Raw genomic sequence first — 23,546 nt, 5'->3', positions numbered from 1 at the left:
CCATGAGTGTTATGATATAAAATCATCATCACAAAACATTTGTGCAAGGTGTATTTTGACATAAAAATATAAGCTAACCAGTAATTCATATTTTAAGCTTTTTAAGGTTAAAATTGTACTCAAACTCAAAGTAAGTTATATCATACCAAGAATGTCTTCATGCCTTTCTTTTTGCCTTTTTAAAAAATGTAAGAGAATTTTATTGTAGGAGCTAAGTCTGTTTTTTTGAAAAATTTGGATGAGCAAAATAAGACAATGAATGCTGGCAGTTGCACCAAAAACCAAGAATCATAGTTAATACCTTGATGGAAATCCTTAAGATGTTTTTTTTTTCTTTTTTTTTTTTGAGACAGGATCTCTCTCTGTTGCCCAGGCTAGATTGCAGTGGCGTTGTCATAGTTTGGCAACCTCAAACTCCTGGGCTCAAGCAATCCTCCTGCCTCAGCCTCCTGAGTAGCTGGGACTACAGCCATGCACCACCGTGCCTGGCTAATTTTTACATTTTTGTAGAGACAGGGTCTCACTGTGTTTCCCAGGCAATCCTCCCACCTCCCAAAGTGCTGGGATTACAGATGTGAACCACAACACCTGGCCCTTAAAGATTCTATGTATATAAGAATATCACCTATTTTCAAATTTTCTGTGGTTTCATCGATATATTTTATACTAAGATGTGATTCTGATGTGTTAGGAAGAAGACAGCACTAGTATTTGGAAGACTTGCATTGTGGGTCCTTTTCTGCCATTTAGTTGATGTCATTTGATCTTTTAAGACTTCGGTGTACCTGTTTTGTAACGTGAAGGATCTTGACAAACTACCATTGTCCTTGTGGGGACTACTGCCAGTTGAGTACTTGTCAACAGTAAATGAACTGCATTGCTGAAAACACCAGTATAACATGAGGCCGCGTGTAGGGATGTAAGTGTTGTAAGCTTCAGAAAAATCACAGCAGTCAGTCCACCATATTTATACTGATGAGAGACTGGTCATTGGGATGGAGAAAATCTGGAAACTGTGCCATCTGGTGAAATGAATAAAGGAACAATTTTTTTTTTAGCCTAAAAAAAGAATAGGGTTGGCATTCAGGGCTAGGGTGGAAGTAATGTAATTATCCTCAAATACTTGGGGGAAGTTAAGGGAAGGGATGTGAGACTTGTTCTTTGAAATGTAGGGTGTTAAGTCATATATAGTGAAGAGTATTTTGATTAAATATTGACCACTTTCTTAAAATTTGAGCTGTTTAGAAAATAGAAGTAATAAATTCCCTTTTCACTAGAGGTATTCAATAAATGCCTATCAGAGATGATTTCAGTAGGAGTCCTTTATTGAATGGACTGGAGAAACTCAGATTTATAATTTGATTCTGTAATTTTATGATTAGATCTCTAGATCCTATCCAGTTTAAAAAATGACATTATTCTGACTTTCATATATTCAGGGTTAGAAGTTTGAAAGTAGATTACTACCCCCAAAATAATGTGGAAAAAATTTCATTTTTATTAGAATCATGATTACATTCTTAGTAAATACTTTTAAAAATATTCTTTGTCTGTTTAGATTGATCGGTACTTAATGTAAACCTCAGTCTTATTAGTGGGTTTACATATGGTTTCGTTGTTTTGTTTTTAAACCAAACTCAATTTGAGTAACAACTATGCTTAGATTTTACCAGACATTTGCTTTGTAAGCTATTTATTGCCAGCTTATTCATTTCTCTGAGATACGTGCTTTCTTGTTATTAGAATGGTTAAGGAGAAGATATTATCTTAGTATCTGACTTACATTTTTAAAGAATTCTAAATGGATAACACAAAGCACTTAGGATTATGCCTGACAAATATTAACTGCTTGATAAATGTTGGGCATTATTATTATCGCTATATAATAATAATACTACCTTTTACTATTATTTCCTCAACTCTTTTAAAGAATGAGGAAGCCTAGCAAGGAAAGAATAACAGTGAGTGAATTGAATTATACATTTACTGATTTAGTAGTTATTAATACAATTCTCATAAATGAGATCATGTTTAAACTTCGCAGTTCAAGTAGTATTTTCATGTATAAGTCATGAAAAATGTATATGAGAACCTGAACAAGAAATTTTAAGGAAACTAGAATGGAAGCAAATGGCAATTGTCAATAGGTGGCATCAGAGTGGGTTTGGTGTCATTAGCAGGATGATAGTGTTATACAGCTGAAGATGCTGTTCCTACAATAAATTCAAAACCTGACCATGTAATAACTCATCGTTCTCCTCATGACTAGACTTAGAAAACAAAAAACCTAGAAACCTGATATTCTCATACTTATTCCCAAAACATGAAAATCATTTTAAAAGACTTAAATATATCACACCAGATTTTAAAAAGGAATTTGGTACATTTGTAAAGTAGATAAACATTTTAATAGGTCCCTGACTCAAGACTATAGTGGAGATACATCAGTGACCAAAATACATGAAGTCTGAGCCCATGACAACTTTACATTCTAGTGGGCAGTAGACAGACCTAACAATAGAGTTCTGACCCTCAGAAAAGATTCTCTGCTTCCTTATGTTTCTTTTGCTCTCTGTGCACTCATTTTTTTCAACCAACATTTATTAACTGCCTACAGTGTGCCTGGCATTGTGCTAGGTACTTTGTGAAATCCCTGGACCAATCTCTGTTACCACTGGATGAGATGTGTTAGAAGAATTGGGGTGGGAGACTTATTTTAGGCAGGTTAAAAACAATAGCCATGATAGGAGACATCTCATTTGGTTTTCTTTTCTAAACTTTGAGAATGTATTTAGATACTTACTTTAATGATTAAAACTTATCAATAAAAGATACTGTCAGATTAGAAAGTTTTTTTGGATGGAACAATGTTTTTTGGTGAATCTTTTTATTGAAGTTTAACATACAGTAAAGTACACATATAATAAGTGAACAGCTTGTGGTTTTGCCTTTTTAAAAAAATTAGTGGAATCATACAGTATGTACCCTTTGTCTGATTTTTTTTTTACTTCAACAATATATTATTGAGTGCCATCCAATTGTTGCTTGTAGCGGCAGTTCATTCTTTTTTATTGCAGTATGACATTCCATTATGTAGATATGCCATAATTAATTTATCCTTATTCTGTGTTGATGGTCATTTGAATGGTTTCCAGTTTGGGACCATTACAAATAATGCTACCATGAATATTATTTTACATGTTTTTTTCTGCACATATGTATGCATTTCTAGAGATATAAACCTAGTTGTGGATTTTCTGGGTCATTGAGGTTGTGAATGCTGATCTTTGATAGGTACTTCTGAGCAGTTTTCTAAAGGGGTTGTACAAGTTTACACTTCACCAACAATGTATTTGAGTTCTGGCTTCTCCACATCCTTGCCAATACTTGGTATCTTCAAAATCATTCTCATTCTCTCTCTCTCTCTCTCTCTCTCTCTCTCTCTCTGTTTTTTTGATGGGGGTACATTCTGGTGGGCATGTAAAGATATATTACTGTGTTTTGCATTTGCCAGCTCCCTGGTGACTAAAGATGTTAGCACCTGTGTGTATATCTATAGATAAGTCATTTGGATATCCTGTTTTGTAAAGGCCCTGTCAGTTTCTTTGTTCATTCTCTATTAAATGGTCTGGTTTTTTGTCTGTAGTTGTTTCATGGAGGAGGGTAAATCCAGTCCTTCTACTCTACCTTGACTAGAAGCAGAAGTTTCTACATTGATGTCTGAATGTTAACCCGATATCATATTCCTGGAGTAAATGCAACTTGGTTGTGATGTGTTTTCCTTCTTACATATTGTTGCATCCAGTTTACTAATACTCTGTTTAGGTATTTTGCATTTACTTTCATGAGTCAGATTGGCTTGCATTTTCTTTCCCTGATACTGTCACAACAATGTTACATCAGGCTTTGGTATCAAGAATATTTTGAATTTTTAGCCGGGCATGGTGGCGCATGCCTGTAGTCCCAGCTACTCGGGAGGCTGAGACAGGAGGATCGCTTGAGCTCAGGAGTTTGAGGTTGCTGTGAGCTAGGCTAACGCCACGGCACTCACTCTAGCCTGGGCAACAGAGTGAGACTCTGTCTCAAAAAAAAAAAAAAAGAATATTTTGGCCTCATAAAATCAGTTGGGACTGGAGGAGTTTGTGTGGGGCTGGTATTATTTATTCCTTAAATGTTGGTTGAAGTGATCTGGTCCTGGAGTTTCCATTGTGGGAAAGCCATTAATTATAGATTTCACTTCCTTAGTAGATAGTGGGCTATTCATATTTTCTCTTGTTTTCTTATGTCAGTTTGGTAAGGTGCCTTTTCTTAGGAATCTGCCCAATTCACTTAATTTTAAAAATTTATTGACATAACATCCTATCTTTTAAATATCTATAGGATGTATACGTGTTCTGTTTTTTCAATCCAGAAATTGGTTATCTGTCCCCTCTTAATCATCTTGTAGGGCTGTTAACAATTTTACAGCTTTTATTTTCTTTGCTCTTTTGTGGCTTTTCTCCCTTAGCTTCTGAAGATGTATGCTTTGGTGATTTTTAGTTGTTTTTTTCTTCCATGTCTGCTGTCAAGGTTATCAGTTTTCCTCCTCTATGTACTGCTGTAGCTGTGTCCCACAGACTTTTGTTATGTCATGTTATCGTTATCATTCAGTTTAAAATACTTCCTACTCACTGTTACGATGTGCTGGTTTTTTTTTTTTTGTTTGACCCATTGCTTATTTGGAAGTACATTGCTTAATATTCAAACATTTGAAGACTTTCTAATTATTTTTTTAAATTGATTTCTAGTTTAACCCTCTGTGGTCAGAGAAGAACATTCTATGCATGATTTATGTCCTTTAAAATGTGTTGAGGCTTGTTTTATGGCCCAACATTTGCTTAGTGTTGATAAATATCCCGTGTACACTTGAAGATTTTCAGTTGTTGAGTGCAGTATAAGACAATTAAATCAAGGTTTTAAATTGTATTCTAATCTATGTCCTTGCTATGTTTTTGTTTTTTCTCTGCAAAATGTTTTAAAATTATTTCCAATTATCTACTGTGAACGTGCCTTTTTTCTCTTTTTAATTTTCAGGTTTGATATTATACAGTTGGAAGGTGTGTTATTAGTGTACCTAATACTTTTTTTTGTTGAATTAACTTAATTGTGAAATGTCCTCTGTCTTTAATAATATTTCCAAGCTACACCAGCTTTCTTTTGGTTAGTATTTTTACTGTATATATTTTCTGCAATAGAAAGATTTTTAAAAATCTGAGAATTTAAAATCTCTTTAGAAATACATCTACTTTAGAATTTCTTTAGAAGTATTTAATATATATTTTATTTTAGGCTTTATTTTAAAATAAAGTCTTGTCAGTGAGCACTATCAGTTTCATATGTAATAATTAGAAGATATTATGCAAAGGAAAAATGACAAATTTATGGTCTAAAAAAATTACAGGAGTGAGAACATTAAGAAAAACAGATTTCATGATACCCATTATATTGGGTATGATCAGTGTTCAGAGACATTTTATGTGGCTCAGATTAAAGACTAAATTGAAAGATTGAGGAATATTTGAGGAAAGATTGGTAAATATCACTTTAAAAAGTTAATCTTTCAATACCTATTCCTTACATTTTCCCTCCAGAGTTCCAGACATTTCACTTTAGTTCGTGTGAATGGTAATATTGCCCATATAGCAAGTATGCTGTTCAGCATTCAGTGTAACAGCTTTGTAGTTAACAAAAGGCTCAATTTCAGAACTATGCTTTTTGTCCTGGATTTTGCACTAGAAACTTTTTGTACCAGAGTCTTCAATTTTTAAATTTATAAGGGAGGAGAGTGGCGTATGTCTTTCTAGCATCTTGAACTCAAATCCACTATGTACGTTTATATTCAGACATATAATGCAAAGAGGATTTGGTTTATTTATATAAGGACTCTAGGTTTAATGCCTGGGATTAGGAAAGTATCATTAGCAGGTAAAACTCACTTCATTTCCATAACTCTGTACTTGCTCTGACAATATTTCCTTGGACATTTTGAAACTCTGTAACCAGGAAGTTGAACCTATAAGAACATATTGGTTTAACCTATATCTTGTTGGGATAATGATACCTTAAAAAATAGTACTTTGCTTTAGTTGTGAATTTTTATTGCAAAGAAAATTCAGTGGATATGAGGGTTTTTAAAAAATACTAGATGATAAAGTGAAATATTACCCACATACCTTTACCTCAGTGAGCTGATCATTATTGGCTTTTAGAAGTGCTCTGGTTAAATACTCTTTTGTTTCTTATTCTCTTAAGTATTTTCGTTTTTAGTTTCTAATTGTACAATACATTCTGGTTATTTTACTTCATTTTTTTCCTTTTTAAAAAATATCCCTTTTATAAACTTCAGGTAGAGAAGTTACTTTATTCTCTTTGTAGACTTTTGCTTAAAAAATTTTTTTTAAGCAGAGACTTGATGTTTTAGATAGAATAGGCTTTGGTGTTTGTGTTCAGTAGTTGAAGATCAAGGTCTATATATAATTTTGGTTTCAGGGTTAACTACAGAAATTTCCTTACTACAAGAAAACTGTAGTGTCTGTCATGTCCAGTGAAAATAGCATTGTAAATACCAAAACCTATAATATTTGCAATAGGGCTAGAACATTTGGACTGTGAGGATTAAAATGTACATGTTAGTAGGTATTACCTTCTTTATGGTGTTTTGAAGAAAATGCTTGAGATTTCCTTAATTCTATAGCCTAATGAAATGAAGAAGTGAAGAAATCTAGAACAATCATTTTCAAAAAGCACTGGCTCACACCTGTAATCCCAGCATTTTGGAAGATTGAGGTGGGAGGATCGCTTGAGGACAAGAGTTCGAGACCAGCCTGGGCAACAGAGTGAAACCCTGCCTCTACAAAAAATACAAAAATTAGTTGTGCGTGGTGGTGCACACCTATTGTCCTAGCTACTCAGGAGACTGAGGCAGGAGGATCTCTTGAGCCCAGGAGTTGGAGGTTGCAGTGAGTTGTGATCATGCCCCTACACTCCAGCCTGGGTGATAGAGTGAGACCCTGTCGCAAAAAAAAAAAAAAAAAACAAAAAAAACGCAAATTCAGTATTCTAAACTGAAATAGATTTGTAGTAGTTTTCAGCTCATTAACACTTTCAACGTGTAAATGAATGGAATCTGAATTCAATTTGTTTTCAATAGATTAACAGTGTTTTAGATCAGAATGCCTGGGTGAGGGATTGCCTATTCTTTTATGATGTACCATTATCTATCTCCCTAATAGCATATAGGACTTTATGCATATTTTAAAATGTGTATGGTTAAAACTTCTTGAGTTCCTACCCCAGAATTTTTTTCTTAGTTAAAACCATTCTTGGGCTATATTATGGGCTAAAAAACATTTTTATGGACTGATTCAGGGCTTAATCACTTTTTCTTTTATTTCTATGAGAGGATGTATTCTGAACTGTGAACAGTTCCTGAAGGAGGGGCCATCTTTATATATAATTTCATTATTTCAGAAGACGATTTTGAGACAATTATGAATTAGGAATACTGCACTTTACAAGTCCATATCTGTTATAGCTGTAAAAGGAATGATTAGTGAGGAATTTGATGTTACTTGTGTGAGACATCTGTTTTCTTCCAAATTTATGCATTTTTCCAACATGGGTAAGTTAATCGTATTACTGTTTGGTGGCTGTCAGATTTTAAATTTGTCATTTCTATCTGCTCTCTGCTACATTTGTCTTTAAAAATGAAGTAAACACCTAGGAACCTATCACCCAAAACAAAAAGCTAACTAATTTATAAACTAACCTGTATCCATCTCCCCAATCCCATCCCCTTGCTTCCCTCTCCCCTACCTGAAGTGTCTGTCATGCTTAATCCTATGTTCATTAATATGTCCTTTCCATTTTTTATAAGGGAAACTCAGTAGAATTGAGGCTGTTTATACTGGAGGTCAAAGTGATGTGTAACCCTCATACTCTTGCCTCATTGAGTTGGTATATATTATTTGCTAAAAATTATATATTAATATTTCTGTTCTAGTTTTTAAAAAACTTTATAGCAAAGGTATTGTGTTAAATGTAACTTTTTGGAACTTAATTTTTTCACTTTATTGTATTACTAATGTATATTTTGCTGGAGTTCTTTTTATTCATTATAATGTTCCTCTGTGTGACTGTACCACAGTTTATCCTCTTTACTATTGATGTGAATTTGGATCGTTTCCTACTGAGATATTTTAAACAAATCCCAGACATCATATTATATCAAACCTACATAAGCCTCTAAAGAATTAAAAGATGATGAACATTTTCTTAAGTAATTACAGTGCCATCATTTTAACAAAATTGACAATTCCTTTATATCTTCTAATATCCAGACCATATTCAAATTTCCTTACTTTAAAATGCCCCTCTTTTTTTAAAGAAAGTACTTGGTGTGTTTGAAATAACTCCAAATAAGATCTACATGTGACGTGGCATGTGGTTTTATATCTTTTGAGTCTCTTAGGCTACAGCACTCTCCCCTTCCCAGACTGATTTTTTTCTCCATACATTGTTGACTTGTAAAAGAATCCTAGTCGTCTTCCTGTGGTATGTTCCACATTCAGAATTTGTTTTCTTCCTTATGGTGTTGCTTAGTTTGTTCTGAAGACTTGATTAGATTCAGCTTTAACTGTTTATGGCAAGAATACTTCATAAGCTATGTGCTGGATAACTCACATCAAAAGTCTCATGACATCTGCTTGTTCTACCTTTAGAAATACTAAGATTGATCAGTGAGTTCAGGTAGTGAAATTGTAAGGTTCTCTGTTAACCTCTCATTCATTGGTGATCTTTCCAAAATCAGTTATCTATTTGGAGGATATAATATGGAGATTCTATCATTTATTTTTCTGTTTTGTTTTGACTGGAATTCTTCTATAAAAAATTTTCCCTCATTAACTGAGAGGATTTGAATACTCTGAAATATGGTTAGAGCAGAGATGGTAGAAGAAATGCCTCGTTATTTTTCTTAAATTCTAATTTTCAGAATCAGTTAGTGGCCTAGTTGTCTTCAATGATGATTCATGAGTTGTGGACTTTTGGAGGAAAGTGTGGCTTTCTCTTAGTATCAGTTTGAACTCAGCAGTGTTTATATATTCAGTTTGTTTCAGTCAGTTGCAGTTATTATTTATTTTGCTTCTCATGACCCTTGGGAGCCCCTTCATGTTGGCCTTTGAGTCCTTTTGCCATAACTCCAGCAGTCTGTCAAGGACTTCCTTGCTTTTTGGCATAGTAAGATGTCTGAGACTTATGTAACACATTTCCTACCCCCGATTCTTTCCTCTAGTAAATCCCAGTTCTTTTTAGTGGGGAATGGTATTTAGAGACCCCAGTCTGGACTCAGGAGTATTTATTTCTATTGGGCTCTCACTGCCTCTAGGCTTTTTTGGTGGGTAGTGTTAAGAAATACATATTTTTGAAAAGAAGATCAGTTTGTATTGACATTTCAAATTCTGATTGAGGATTGCATACGTGGTTTATTTTTACACTTGTATCTCTTTTCTGTTATACTGAAAGCCTTAGTTCCTAACAACAGTAGCTCAGTTTATGTATTTGCTTTATCTCGATAGAGGATATTCATATCCTAATGTGCATTAATAATAAGAAATGGTTTTATATGTAGTAATATTTTCATAATACCAATATTACTGCTAACAGTGAGACTGCTGAATGTCATTTAAGATTTTTTTGCAGTTCTTTATTTGTCCTTATACTATATTTCTAGTAAGGATTTATAGTCAAAATACTGTATTCCAAAGTCACTTGAAATAATTCTGTCCTCTCTATCGTTATGCACAACTTGATGTACAATTATTTGTTTGTTTCAATTGTTTTCAATTTTTAGGTATTACATTTCTAACTTTATTTTTTGAAAATATGGAACATTTACCTTATTAGAAAGTTAAAACTGTGTAACAAGATATTCAGAGAATTTTCACGTCTATTCCTTCCCTCTCTAAGTAGCCATGTCTTTCTCTTCCCTGATTGGTAGCCATTTTTTATTAGTTTTTGGTTATTCTTCCAGTGTTTTGTTTTTTATAAATAAAAGCAAAATATATCCACAAATTCATATTTTTCCTGCCCTTCTCACATGAAAGTTAGCATTATAAGTGTTGTTCTGAACCTTTGTTTTTACATTTTATCTTGGAGTTCATTTCACATGTGAACATAGTGGTTATCCTCAATCCTTGCTATGGTGCATGATATTTCATTGTATGTACCATCTTTTATTCAACCAGTGTCTTATTGATGGACATTTATTTCTGGTCTTTTACCATTATTAATAATGTTTCAATGAATAGCTCTGTAGATAAGTAATTCAGTATTTTGGGATAGATTTCTAGACATGGGATTGTTACATTCAATAAATGCATATCTTATTTTTCTAGATATTGTCAGTTCCCTTTTATGTACCTTTTACCATTTTGCATTCCCACAGCATTGTGTGCAAGTGCCTGCTAACCCTGTCAACCTTAGTTTATTGTGAGACTTGAATTTTTGCCAATCTGATAGCTGAGTAGTAGTTTCGCCATATAGTTTTACATTGCATTTCTCTTAGTTTGAATTCAGCATATTTCCATTTCCATATGCTTAAAGGCCATTGTCATTTCTTTGTGACTGTTCATATATTTTCCCATTTGTCTATCAGGTTGTTGGGTTTTTTTCTCAAACGCAACATTATACATTAGAAATAGACTCAACCACTTTTTCTTTAGACGATTTGAAGAGTATCTTATTAGTGGCAAAAATGAATGGAGAGGGAAACTTAATTTCTGAACTACCCTGAAAGACTTAGGCTTTCCTTTCTTGGCAGTGCTAATGTTTATATACCTTTATGAGCTATACATTTAGTGATACTATTAAATTTTCCTTGAAATTAGCAATCACATTTAGACATTACCTTCTAGTTAATTTTGGGGCATAGAATTCAGGCAGAAAACTGTAGAGATAAATAATCCTGTTTAATTTTGTTTCGAATACTGTGTGAATACTTTTGAAAAGTGAAAATATAAACTTCAGATTTTGAGATACTGTCTCAGCAAAACCACTTTTGCGATATCTGGTGCACCATACGTTTTGTGAGATAGTTGGTTATTCTTCAGCTCTGGGGTGTCCGAAAGATTGTCTGCCTTGTACTGTAGACTACACAGTCAATGAGTTCCTAGCCTGTGAGACGTGATAAATAACTTGTAGGATGTTGCTTACCAATATTTTTTCATACATTGCATCATTCATACACGAACAGCCTTTCTTTTTAAAATACAGCTTTGTAATGAAATCCTAAAACAGTTAAATGTCTTTTCTGACAATTAGTTATTTTTGGTGTGATTTCCAATTTAAAAATCAGATAATTCTATTTTTCTAGAAGAACCTAGCAAGACATGTGACAACAGTAACACTAGTGCTACCACTACCTCTATCCAGCCTAATCTGGAAAACAGTAACAGCAGCAGTGAACTAAATTCTTCCCAGAGTGAATCTGCTAAGGCAGCTGATGATCCTGAAAATGGAGAAAGAGAATCCCATACACCTGTCTCTATTCAAGAAGAGATAGGTAAGAATACACTTCATCCATTAAAAGGAGCTTTCTTTTTTGTTTGTTTGTTTTTTGGTTTTTGTTTTTTGTTTTTTTTTTTTAGTTTTTAATTTTTTTTTAAATAAAAGTTTGGTGGGGGTGGGAAGATTTGGATTTTCTGGGTTTTTTTTTCTTTTTTTTTAAACACAAGTAGCACTTACACTCACTGTTTTTGTTTAAAAAAATACAAATGCACACAAAGGAAAAAAATAGAAGATGCATTTCATACCCCCTCCGCAAAAGTAACCACCATCAGTGGTTTGGTGTGCAACATTTTAGATCTCTCTCTCTGTAGTTTATTGTTTTATGTATGTTTACAAAGGTTTCAAAAGTTTTTTGTTTTTATTTTTTTATATAAACGGGATCATTCTGCATGTATTGTTCTCCATCTTGTTTTTTTCTCTCAGTAATACATGTAAGGAATCTTTTTATGTTATAAACTGAATTCATTCTTTTTAACTGCTGCATGGTACTCCACAATACGGATGAACCATAATTCATTTACTATTTCTTTGTTAATGGACATTTTAGGCTGTTAACAGTTTTTTCATTATTACAAATAGTGTTGTTTTTTAATATCTTCAGCATATATCTGTGTGTACTTGTGCAAGTATTTCTGGCAGTATAGAAACAGTAAGTGGAATTGCTGGTCAACTGGTAGGTACATTTAAGAAATAGTAATGGTTGCTGCTTAATTGTACATCAAAAGAGATCTATACCAATAATTTATGTACCTATTTCCCCATTCTCTCACCTAAATTCAGCATCATCAGTTTTCCTACATTTTTGCCAATGGTGAAAAGCATTTCGTTTAAAAATTTGTGGCCGGGCGCGGTGGCTCACGCCTGTAATCCTAGCACTCTGGGAGGCCGAGGCGGGCGGATCGTTTGAGCTCAGGAGTTCAAGACCAGCCTGAGCAAGAGCGAGACCCTGTCTCTACTAAGAAAATAGAAAGAAATTAGCTGAACAACTAAAAGTATATAGAAAAAAATTAGCCGGGCATGGTGGTGCATGCCTGTAGTCCCAGCTCCTGGGAAGGCTGAGGCAGAAGGATTGCTTGAGCCCAGGAGTTGGAGGTTGCTGTGAGCTAGGCTGATGCCACTGCACTCTAGCCTGGGCAACAGAGTGAGACTCTGTCTCAAAAAAAAAATTGTGTATCCCTGCTAACTAATGTGATTGAGTTTCTTTTCATGTGTTTGTTGAACTCTCTGTGAATTGGTTATTCATAACTTCTGTTCACTTTTTGCTATTGAGTTTTGTTATGTTTTCTTAATGAGTTTTAGGAATGCTTTATTTATTATGGTTATTAATCTTTGATTTTACATATATTTACTTAGTAATTGCTTGTTGTTTTTAACTCTTGTCATATGGAAATTTTTACATTTTATATAGTTAAATTTATCAATCTTTTTCCTTAGGGTTTCTATGGATTTTTGTGTTTTATTAAGGAAGACCATCCCTATCCCAAGAATATGCATATATTTTGTAGTAATTTATCATAATATTCTTTTAACTTTGTTTTTATTCTATCTAAAGTATACTTTTTGTGTGGTATAAGGTAGAGATTATTTTAATTAGGACTTTGAAAATTGCAACTGACCAAACCAACTTAAACTAGCTTATGTGAAGAGGAAATTTGATTAACTCATATAATTGATAAGTCCAGGCCTCATCAGACATAATTGGACCCCCACGTATCAAATCTCTTTCTGTCATCCTTGCTCTCTCTCTTTATAATCTACATACGTTTGTGTGTTAACTTCATTCTCTTCTAATACAGACAGGCTTTTCCCAAGTGGCAGGCAAGATGGCACCAGCAATTTGTATTCTTGTCTTTCCAAGGTCTCTGACCCAAAGGCAAGGCCTCTACTCCTGTTCCAAATCAAAGTTCTTGAGGAAGGAATTTGAGTGATCTATCTTGGATCATATTGTTACCACCCCAGTGGCCAGGGCAGGCAAGGTATTATGGTTGATGGCTCCAGCAAAAGTATGATTAGAATGGGGTAGGAATGGTTTCTCAAAGAAGGAGGGGTGCTGCAAAGGTAAGAACACAGTTAACATCCACAATTCCACCCTTTGGTAGCCCAGCACATGCATGTATACTCACATTTTTTCCCATGCATACAATTCAGAAATGCCTCTGCCTAACTTAATGCAAAGGTCTCAACAACAAATGAAAACTTTTTTGAAAATCTTTTCCCCGCTTATACTATGTCATAGAGAACAAGTCTAGCAAATGGATAAATAAAATGTGTTGGGAAAAAAAAGAAAAGAAAATCTCTTTCCCACAATTACATCTGATAATTGTGATTGTATCTAGACCCAAATCTAGGATTTTTGTGTGTTGTACATTAATTTAGACAGGTCTGGATGTAGCTTATCTTGATCTCACAATCCATGAGCCAAATTATGAATTTAACTGCCTGTAAGTAACACTCATTATCCTGATAGTGGAGGGTGTTCTTTGATAAATCTAGATGCCATTGGTTTGGCAGGAGGATGGCCATGGGTGAGAGGTGAGAAGTATATGAGAAGACCGCCCTTTTAGAGGCCACTCTGTTTTAGCAGCCTAGTTCCTGCTGGCTGTTATTGGTTGTGGGTTGCTGAGGACTGACTGCTAGAGGATTAAACAATCATAGATCCCAATTTGGCAGGTTTGGCATTTTCTGTGCAATAGCACTCCCTTGCACTTTCCTAGGTACCTAGCTAATACCTAATGCTCAGTAACTTGCATCAGGCTCCCTGAAGGTGAACCCCTCTGGTCTCCCAGTTTGTCTGCTTAGTAGACCAATAGCTCTCACCCTCAGGTGAAGAGTTTGTCTAGCCTTCTGCCTGCTGGCATCAGTTAACAATGAGCTGCAGAGGCTGGGGCAGATCTGTACTCTGCCAGCAGGCTGTATCACAGTGATTCACTCCTTTATAGGAGGAATATGGCCTTTGAGCAGAGAGTGTTCAGTAAGGACCTCTACTCTCAACCTAGTTCTCTGTCTTTGTACCTTCAGGTCTTGCCCCTAGGGATGAATTTTTTTTTCGTTTCCCTAATTTGCTTTAAATTTAGCAAGTGGCGGAAGATTGACTCTGAGCAATGTTGGAATGTTGGCTCTGAATTGAGGGGCTTCTTTAAAAAGCACTGAGCCATTCTTTGTTTTCAGGAAATCCAACCTAGACCAAACAATGTCTATAAAATCTTTATTATAGGACTTTATAGATGGTCCTAAGAAGAAGCTACCATAGTTCAGCATCTTAGTGTAAAACTTCATGATCTGAGACCCAAGAGAAAATTGATAGCTTGAATGACTGCTTTGCTACTTTACATCAAAGGTGACTAGTTTTCCAGCTTGGGGTAGCAAAATATTCAGTACTCCCACTCCATCTTGATTTAGTCAGTGCCATATTTTGGAGCCAAAATCTTAAAATACTCTGTTGGATTATTTAGAACTTACTGGTTTTGATAGAATTCCATCACACTTGCTTAAAACAAAAAGGGAATTTTACTGGTTCATACAATTGGGAGGTCCAGAGTGGTGACAGCCTCAAGTGCATCATTGGATCCAGGGAGCCAAATGAGGCTATCATGATCTCAGTTTTCCCCTTTTATATTTTTCTCTTTTTTTCCTCTGTGATGGGCTTATTGTTTGCTGTTATTGATAGTTTTCTCCGTGCTGTGGGAATAAAAGTAGCCAACCCTCAATTTCCACCTTTCCTGCTCACTAATACAAAAAGCAAAGACCATTTCTCTATCTCAACATTCAAAACTGGAAGAGGATGCTGAGAGGATTGGGCTACATAGCCAGTGCTGGGGCCATCACTGTGGCCAGCTAATGGTGTGCTTTGTCTGGTCAACCTGAGTCCTGTGGCTTACCCTAAAGGAGACAAGATATTTGATTTGCAGCCCTGGAAGAATCATATGATTGAAATGTAAAGGAAAAGCATCTCTCCAAAGGAAAGAAAGGGAATGGAATGGATAAAATTAACAAATGTTTACAAAATTGTCTTCATTTTTTCCCCAAAAAATGCATGGCCAGTTTTCCCAATGCTGTTTTTTCTCTACTTAATTAAAATGCCATCATTATTATATAATAATATAGTAAATTGTCCTTTCATTTGCCAATGCCATAGTATCTTAATTTTTTTAAACTTTCAATGAAAAAAGAAAAATCAGATCTTATTTAACTGGTCAATGAAAGTTGAACAGCAGTGCAAAGTATAGAAATTTTTCGAATGTATAGAAATTTTCAGCGAAAGCGAGATTTGGAATATAAAGCAGAAATTGCTCCTAGGCAGTTCAGTCTGTTACTTTAAGAAATTAAGTTACTATTAAAATGTTGAGAGGTGTTTATTATGTTTTACAAAACCTAGTTTATTGATTTTTTTACATTAATAAGCATACAGATAATTATTTAGATTTCCTAGGGGAAAATTCACTTGGCATTTATGTTTATAAGCTCAAAACTACTAGATGTTTAAACAGAATGTCAGTGGAAATCTTCCTAAAATTAATGACATCCTTTCTATACAGAAATCCATATTGAATATATAAGGCAACATTTTATTAGTGTGCATTTTGACTTATTAAGTTTGTTACTTGTAAATTTGTAGCACCCCTTACTGCTTTCTGATAGATGAGCTTTGAAACAGATAATCTAGCGTGTTTAAATTTTCTCTGAAATAGAAGATGACTCACAGTAAAGTTCTGACATTTTCTTTTAAGTAAAAGACTTAAGAATTAATGACATTTGCTTTGCTATTCAAGGACGTCATATACACCAGGTATGGTTTTGAAAAAATAAGGTGTCGTTATTACAATTATTTATTTAACTGTCATCAATTACTTTGTGCCTTTTTCATTGATAATAGGTGAGTTCAAATCAGAGAAGTCTAATGGGGAGATGAGTGAGTCCCCTGGAGCTGGAAGAGGAGCCTCTGGCTCAACTCGAATTATCACCAGATTGCGGAATCCAGATAGCAAACTTAGTCAGCTCAAGAGCCAGCAGGTGGCAGCTGCAGCCCATGAGGCAAATAAATTATATAAAGAGGGCAAAGAGGTGTGTTCTTTCTGTTGAAAACAAAAATTTCTGGAATGTAAAGTAATTACCATACCTTAAAAATAAGGGCAGGAAGTTTGTAAGACCTACTTTTGAATTGTATTTTCTCCATTTCTAAAACTGTAGTGGGTAACAAGAGTAGAAGTATTAGGCTTATGTTAAGTATAGTTACGTACCCAAATTTCATTGCATGCATAGAAATACTGTAAGTGTATGGTTTACTTTCTTGCTGTATGATCAGTCATATTGTATATAATTCTAAAGAGACAAAGCCTTCTTTTGACATATGGTAATGAATAGTCTATTTATGGAGTTAATAAAGAGCTATAGGTGATTTACCCCTCAGTTCTAACTATGATCACTTCAGGCAAATCTGCAGCTAAAGGATGGGGCTTACCCCTTGATAGAGGTCAGTGCATAGGACAGCACGGTGTCCCTGCTCTGACCATGAACAGAACCAACATTATGACATGATATCTCTGCCCCCCACTGCTATGGTGATAGAGTGGCCACAACTGTGTCTCCCAGATCTGAGAATTATTTGCAGGGTACATATGCAAAATATGCCATGTTCTTAACATCACAGCAGCTGCTTTAAATCAGTGGCTTTCATACTTCCTTTTTTTAGACAGAATCTCTCTCTGTCACCCTGGTAGAGTACAGTGGCACCAAACTCCTGGGCTCAAGCCTCGGGCTCAAGCCTCAGCCTCAGGAGTAGCTGAGACTGCAGGCACACGCCACAATGTCCAGCTGATTTTTCGATTTTTAGTGGAGACGGGGTCTCGCTCTTGCTCAGGCTGGTTTTGAACTCCTGAGCTCAAGCATTCTTCTTGCCTCAGCCTCCCACAGTGCTAGAATTACAGGCCTGAGCCACTTCTGCTGGCCCTCATACTTCGTTTTGACTCTGACCCTCAGTAAGATATACATTTTTTCATAGCAACCTGGCACACACATTCCAAAGCTTCCTGAAATAGTATTTTACCTTACTATGTGGGAATTATTCTGATATTTTCTCTTCTAGTCTAGTCTATTGTATTATATTTCACTTTTTAAAAAGCTGAATAGGATCCACTATTTCATAGTTTACTAAAAGGGTTGGGGTCAACTGTTTGAAAACACTGTTTTAAAATATCCATGGGCTCTCATATTAAAGCTGGAATGATAAAAGGAGCAGAAGAGAAGGTATTTTTAGGAATATATTTTTGGAGGGTTAGTACATGTGATGCCTTCCTTTGTCCCTGAAGCATATATTACAAACTTGAAATGATGATAAGTAAATGATTTATACATATAGTTTCATGTGTATATTTCAGATACATGAAAGTAGTCAATAGTATCTGACAGATAATAATAGGTAATTAATGTTAATTTTGTTTTTATAGGCATGCCTTGGTTGTTTAATTGTAAACAATTAGCTTTAGCTTTTAGCTTTTAAAGTTCAAAAGTTCCATCATAAGATGTATCTTGATTTATTTGGAATGATTAATTACAATTATTGAAAGACAGTTGATCAGACAATTTACATCTTTTACATAAATAATGGAATCCTTTTATTTTCTTGGTCAGGTACTTGTAGTTAACTCTCAAGGGGAAATTTCACGGTTGAGCACGAAAAAGGAAGTGATTATGAAAGGAAATATCAACAATTATTTTAAATTGGGCCAAGAAGGGAAGTATCGCGTCTACCACAATCAATACTCCACCAATTCATTTGCTTTGAATAAGCACCAGCACAGAGAAGATCATGATAAGAGAAGGCATCTTGCACATAAATTCTGTTTGACTCCAGCAGGAGAGTTCAAATGGAATGGTTCTGTCCATGGGTCCAAAGTTCTTACCATATCCACTCTGAGACTGACTATCACCCAGCTAGAAAACAACATCCCTTCGTCCTTTCTTCATCCCAACTGGGCTTCACACAGGTAAAGGAAACTAAGGTTAACTTATTGCTGAAAATATACTAAATATTTATAAAATTATTGTTGTTGTACACTTAAAACATCATTACCATGAATTGAATGAAGTCAGTTTGATCAGTAGTGAAGAGGTTAGAGGCAGGAGTGTACTTCTCAATTACTGAACCAGTACTGCCATTTCTAGGGGCAGAGTCTTTTAGATGTGTGCTATGTCACCTGGTCTTTATTTTTCGTAGAGATGAGGTCTCACTGTGTTACCCAGGCTGGTCTTGAACTCTTGGCCTCAAACGATCCTCTCAAAGTTCTGGGATTACAGGTGTGAGCTTCTGTGCAGAGTCTATCCCTGGAATTAAGTGGAGGCTAAAGTTCCAGAACTTTGTAGAAAGTTTAAGGAGTTAAAGCTCCTAGCACTCTGGGAGGCCGAGGCGGGTGGATCGCTCAAGGTCAGGAGTTCAAGACCAGCCTGAGCAAGAGCGAGACCCCATCTCTACTAAAAATAGAAAGAAATTATATGGACAACTAAAATATATATAGAAAAAATTAGCCAGGCATGGTGGCGCATGCCTGTAGTCCCAGCTACTCGGGAGGCTGAGGCAGTAGGATCGCTTAAGCCCAGGAGTTTGAGGTTGCTGTGAGCTAGGCTGACGCCACGGCACTCACTCTAGCCAGGGCAACAAAGCAAGACTCTGTCTCAAAAAAAAAAAAAAAAGGAGTTAAAGGACTAAATGACCTCTGGAACTCCTTTCAGTGTTTAAAATCTATGCCTCTGTGAGGTAGAAACTTACAGTGGCAGTATGTTTATATTTAAATATGCTTATCCTAGAAACATATGCACTATAACATGGGGTCATAAACTACAACAATTATGCATTTAAGATGAACCAAGTGACATAATTTCTTTCCTTTCTTTTGAAATATAGGGCGAATTGGATCAAGGCAGTTCAAATGTGTAGTAAGCCAAGAGAATTTGCATTGGCTTTAGCCATTTTGGAGTGTGCAGTAAAACCAGTTGTGATGCTGCCAATATGGCGGGAATCTTTAGGGCATACCAGGTAAGTGAATTCTGAGCCTTGTGAATGATGAATGTTGGACTCCCTTTTGAAACACTAGTCTATTAATGATGAAAGCTAATGCATTTAAGAGGTCATGTTAAAGACTTCACTCTTGTCCTCATTTTCTTCCTCTGTAAGACATAAACGTGAATGAACATTAGTTCTTATTTGTGATACAGGACTGTGATGAAGATCAAAAGATCAGGTAAAAAAGTTTAAATGTTTTCTAAAGTAACTAGCATTTTTATTGAATAGAAAGAATACTTTTTTTTTTTTTTTTGAGTATTTATTATAGAATCCAGGTACTATACTAGGGATCTGATTTACGTCCTTTTTTAGAGTTGGGATTCTGGCCGAAGATCATGCAGTTCCCATATAGACTCTGAGTTATGCAACTTGAACAGATAGTCAAATAAATAAATTTTGTGACTCGAAACTACTTTTTTAGCCCTTCAGGAATCATCCTGAAATGTGTGTTAGTGGACCAAGCAGCTATGCTTCTGGTGACAAGAAATAAAGCCACGCCAAATGTTGGCAGCTAAAACTCTCATAATTAAATATAACGTAAAATTACTAAATCATGCCTTTTATAGATCTGTTTTTAAGTATTAAACATTCTAGTGGAAGATAGAATTCATTTTTTTTAAATCCAGGTATTATTTTCTTCCTGATTTGTTCTTGTGACTAGAACTGCTAAATAGCTTTTTTATATTTATAAAATTATTTCGTGAATTGTATTAGTATGACCCACTGGTAATATGTACAGAAGAACTCTTTTTTTAATATGACGAAGAGATGATATTTTTTAAAAATTAGGGACCATTATTCAGGAAAATTAGAAATTAATAGTAGCACTTCCACTTCTGACAGTATTAGGGTCAACTAGATAAGTAACAAACTTGTAAGACTTGATCCCAAGGATATAATTAGAAATTCAAACAAATATTTTATAAAATTTTTTTTATTGTGATATTTAATAATAAAGCTTTGAGAGTGATCTAAAAATATTTAACAGTAGCAGAATACTTTAAAAATAATGGTAAATTATCTCTTTGGAGAAAACTATAAAATTTTATTGAAAATTAAAGAATGCTTTAAAATGGAAATATATCTCATATTCATATACAGGAAGACTCGGTGTCTTGACAATATCAGTTTTTATTCTTTTAATATATAAATTAATCTCAATGGCATTAAAATTTTTAGTTGGATTTTCTGTAGAATTTGACAAGATGATACAAAAATTCATACGGAGAGAGCCAATAATAGAAAAGGTAAATTTGAAGCACAAGGTAGAGGGACTTGCCCTGCCAGATAGCAAGATTTGTTTGAAAGCTATAATAATACTGTGATATAGATACACAGATAAACAAATAGAACACTGACATGGAATAGAGAGTCCAGAAAGAGACCAACCCATATATGACAATGTAATATATGATAGAAGTAGCATTACAAAAGACAAAGTATTTATTTGTTTATTCATTCTTTTATTTGTTTTTTTGTTTGTTTTGGAGACAGGGTCTTGCTCTGTTGCCCAGGCTGGAGTGCAGTGGCACAATCATAGCATACTGCAACCTCAAACCCCTGGGCTCAGGCCATCCTCCCATCTCAGCCTCATGAGTAGTTGGGACTACAGGCACACGCCACCATGCCTGGCTAATTTTTGTATTTTTTGTGGAGATGGGGGTCTTCCTATTTTCCTGGCTGGTCTTGAACTGCTGGCCTCAAGTGATCCTTCTACCTCAACTTCCCAAAATGCTGGGATTACAGGCCTGAGCCACCATGGCCAGCCCAGAACAAAATATTTAATAAAAGGTGATGGGGCAATTAGTTTTCCATACTGGCGGAAAATCATATTCCCTTCTTTATACCAAACACAAGAGTCAATTCTAGGTGTAGTAAATCCTAAATGTGAAAAGCAGAACTTTAAAAGTTCAAGGAGAAAATATAGGAGATTATCTTTATGACCATGGAGTAAAGAAAGTGCCCTCTTTCCTTCCCTCCCTCCCCCTCCCCTTCTTTCTCCATTTCTTTCTTTTCCCCTTCTGTCCCTTTTCCCTTACATTCTTGTCTGTCTTTCCTCATATGCTTTCTTTTCTTCCATACTTCCTTCATTTTCTCTTTCTCTTGATTGTTTTTCTTTCCTTCCTGATTCATTCAGTATCTCCTTAGACATATGTAAGGGAGGCACTGTATCTGTCAGATGGGAATGAGTGTGCATGTGTGTGTGTTTGTCTGCACATACTACAGATAACTTTGCTTTTTTAATGTTTAACAAATGACATATGTATATAAGAGTGTCTGTAACATATAAGCTATTATGGTAATAACATGAATACCTGTGAACTTGCCAGCTAACTTAAAAATAAGAACATTACCATTATTACATCTGCTTTTCACTCATATTACTTTGCCTCTCCTGAGAGATAACCACAATCTTTAAGTTTGTATTTTATTATGCCCTTTTTCTTACTATGTAGTTTTATCACATATATATATCAGTAACCAGTGGATTGTTTTCTGTTTTTGAACTTTATAATGTCTCATCTTAGAAGACTAAGTCATGGACCAGTTGAAGATATTTTTATTGTTTCATTATGATAAGAAAAAGTTAGTATCTGCAACATATTCAAGTACTGCAGTTTAATAAGAAAAGAAATCAAACCATTTAGTGGTAAAAAGACGAAAGATATAAACATACATGGCTGAAAAAACATCTTTAACTGTGACGCAAATAATAAGAAAGATGAAAAGATGTTTCACCCCCCTGGTAAATTGGGAAGTGCACATTAAACCCAGAGGCTATTGTTTCACATGCATCAGGTTGTCAGAAATTTAAAGAATATTGACAGAGAACTTATGTAATAGGAAGAGAATTGTGATAAATTTCTGATAAGAGAATAATTAGTGTAATGGTTGCTTATAACCATTTTAGAGAACAATTTGGTTAAAACAGTTAAAAATGTGGTTCGGCCGGGTACAGGGGCTCACACCTGTAATCCTAGCACTCTGGGAGGCCGAGGTGGGAGGATCGCTTGATCTCAGGAGTTTGAGACCAGCCTGAGCAAGATCGAGACCTGGTCTCTACTAAAAATAGAAAAAATTAGCCAGGCATGGTGGCCTGTGCCTGTAGTCCCAGCTATTCGGGAGGCTGAGGCAGGAGGATTACTTGAGCCCAGGAGTTTGAGGTTACAGTGAGCTATGATGATGCTACAGTACTCTAATCAGGCGACAAGAGTGAGACTCTGTCTCAAAAAAAAAAAAAAAAAAGAAAGAAAGAAAGAAAGGTTCGATTCCTACCTAGTACCATAGGGCAACATTTTACCATATGTGCATGAGAAGACATGTAGAAGAATGTTCCTTATAATATGCCATAAAAACATGTATGCTAATATAATATTACAGTATTGTTTAGGAATATGACATTTGTGGTAGAAGTTTAAAGAAATTCAAGGGCTATATGCTTGAAACTTAAGAAATAAATAACAGGCCAGGCATGGTGGCTCACGCCTGTAATCCTAGCACTCTGGGAGGCCGAGGCGGGCAAATCATTTGAGCTCAGGAGTTCCAGACCAGCCTGAGCAAGAGCGAGATCCCCGTCTCTACTAAAAAAAAAAAAAAAAGAAAGAAATTAGCTGGACAACTAAAAATATATACATAAAAAAAATTAGCTGGGCATGGTGGTGCATGCTTATAGTCCCAGCTACTCGGGAGGCTGAGGCAGTAGGATTGCTTGAGCCCAGAAGTTTGAGGTTGCTGTGAGCTAGGCTGGCGCCATGGCACTCTAGCCCGGGCAACAGAGTGAGACTCTGTCTCAAAAAAAAAGAAATAAATAACAAAGGTCAAAGAAAAATTTTAATGGAAATGGGAAAACATTTTGATCTGGATGTTCATGAAAGTGCTACATACA

General features: G+C 35.2%; 1 protein-coding gene across 3 annotated transcripts in view; it reads left to right on the top strand.

The window, feature by feature from the left end:
• Positions 1 to 23,546, top strand: part of BPTF (bromodomain PHD finger transcription factor) — a 125,261-nt gene that overhangs the window by 44,219 nt on the left and 57,496 nt on the right. For 2 of the 3 annotated variants that reach the window (XM_069482786.1, XM_069482783.1), the window contains exons 6-9: positions 11,411 to 11,599; positions 16,478 to 16,665; positions 18,232 to 18,587; positions 19,502 to 19,633. In XM_069482786.1, coding sequence (XP_069338887.1) covers positions 11,411 to 11,599; positions 16,478 to 16,665; positions 18,232 to 18,587; positions 19,502 to 19,633 — 865 coding nt within the window. Of the gene's footprint in view, positions 1 to 1,595; positions 1,599 to 11,410; positions 11,600 to 16,477; positions 16,666 to 18,231; positions 18,588 to 19,501; positions 19,634 to 23,546 lie in introns of all 3 variants that reach the window. The other variant, XM_069482784.1, reaches the window with a different exon arrangement.

This window comes from Eulemur rufifrons, chromosome 9 (genome assembly GCF_041146395.1).
Source record: "Eulemur rufifrons isolate Redbay chromosome 9, OSU_ERuf_1, whole genome shotgun sequence".
Lineage (NCBI taxonomy): Eukaryota > Metazoa > Chordata > Mammalia > Primates > Lemuridae > Eulemur > Eulemur rufifrons.
The sequence above is the reverse complement of the archived record's forward strand: the minus strand, read 5'-3'. Positions and strand labels throughout refer to the sequence as shown.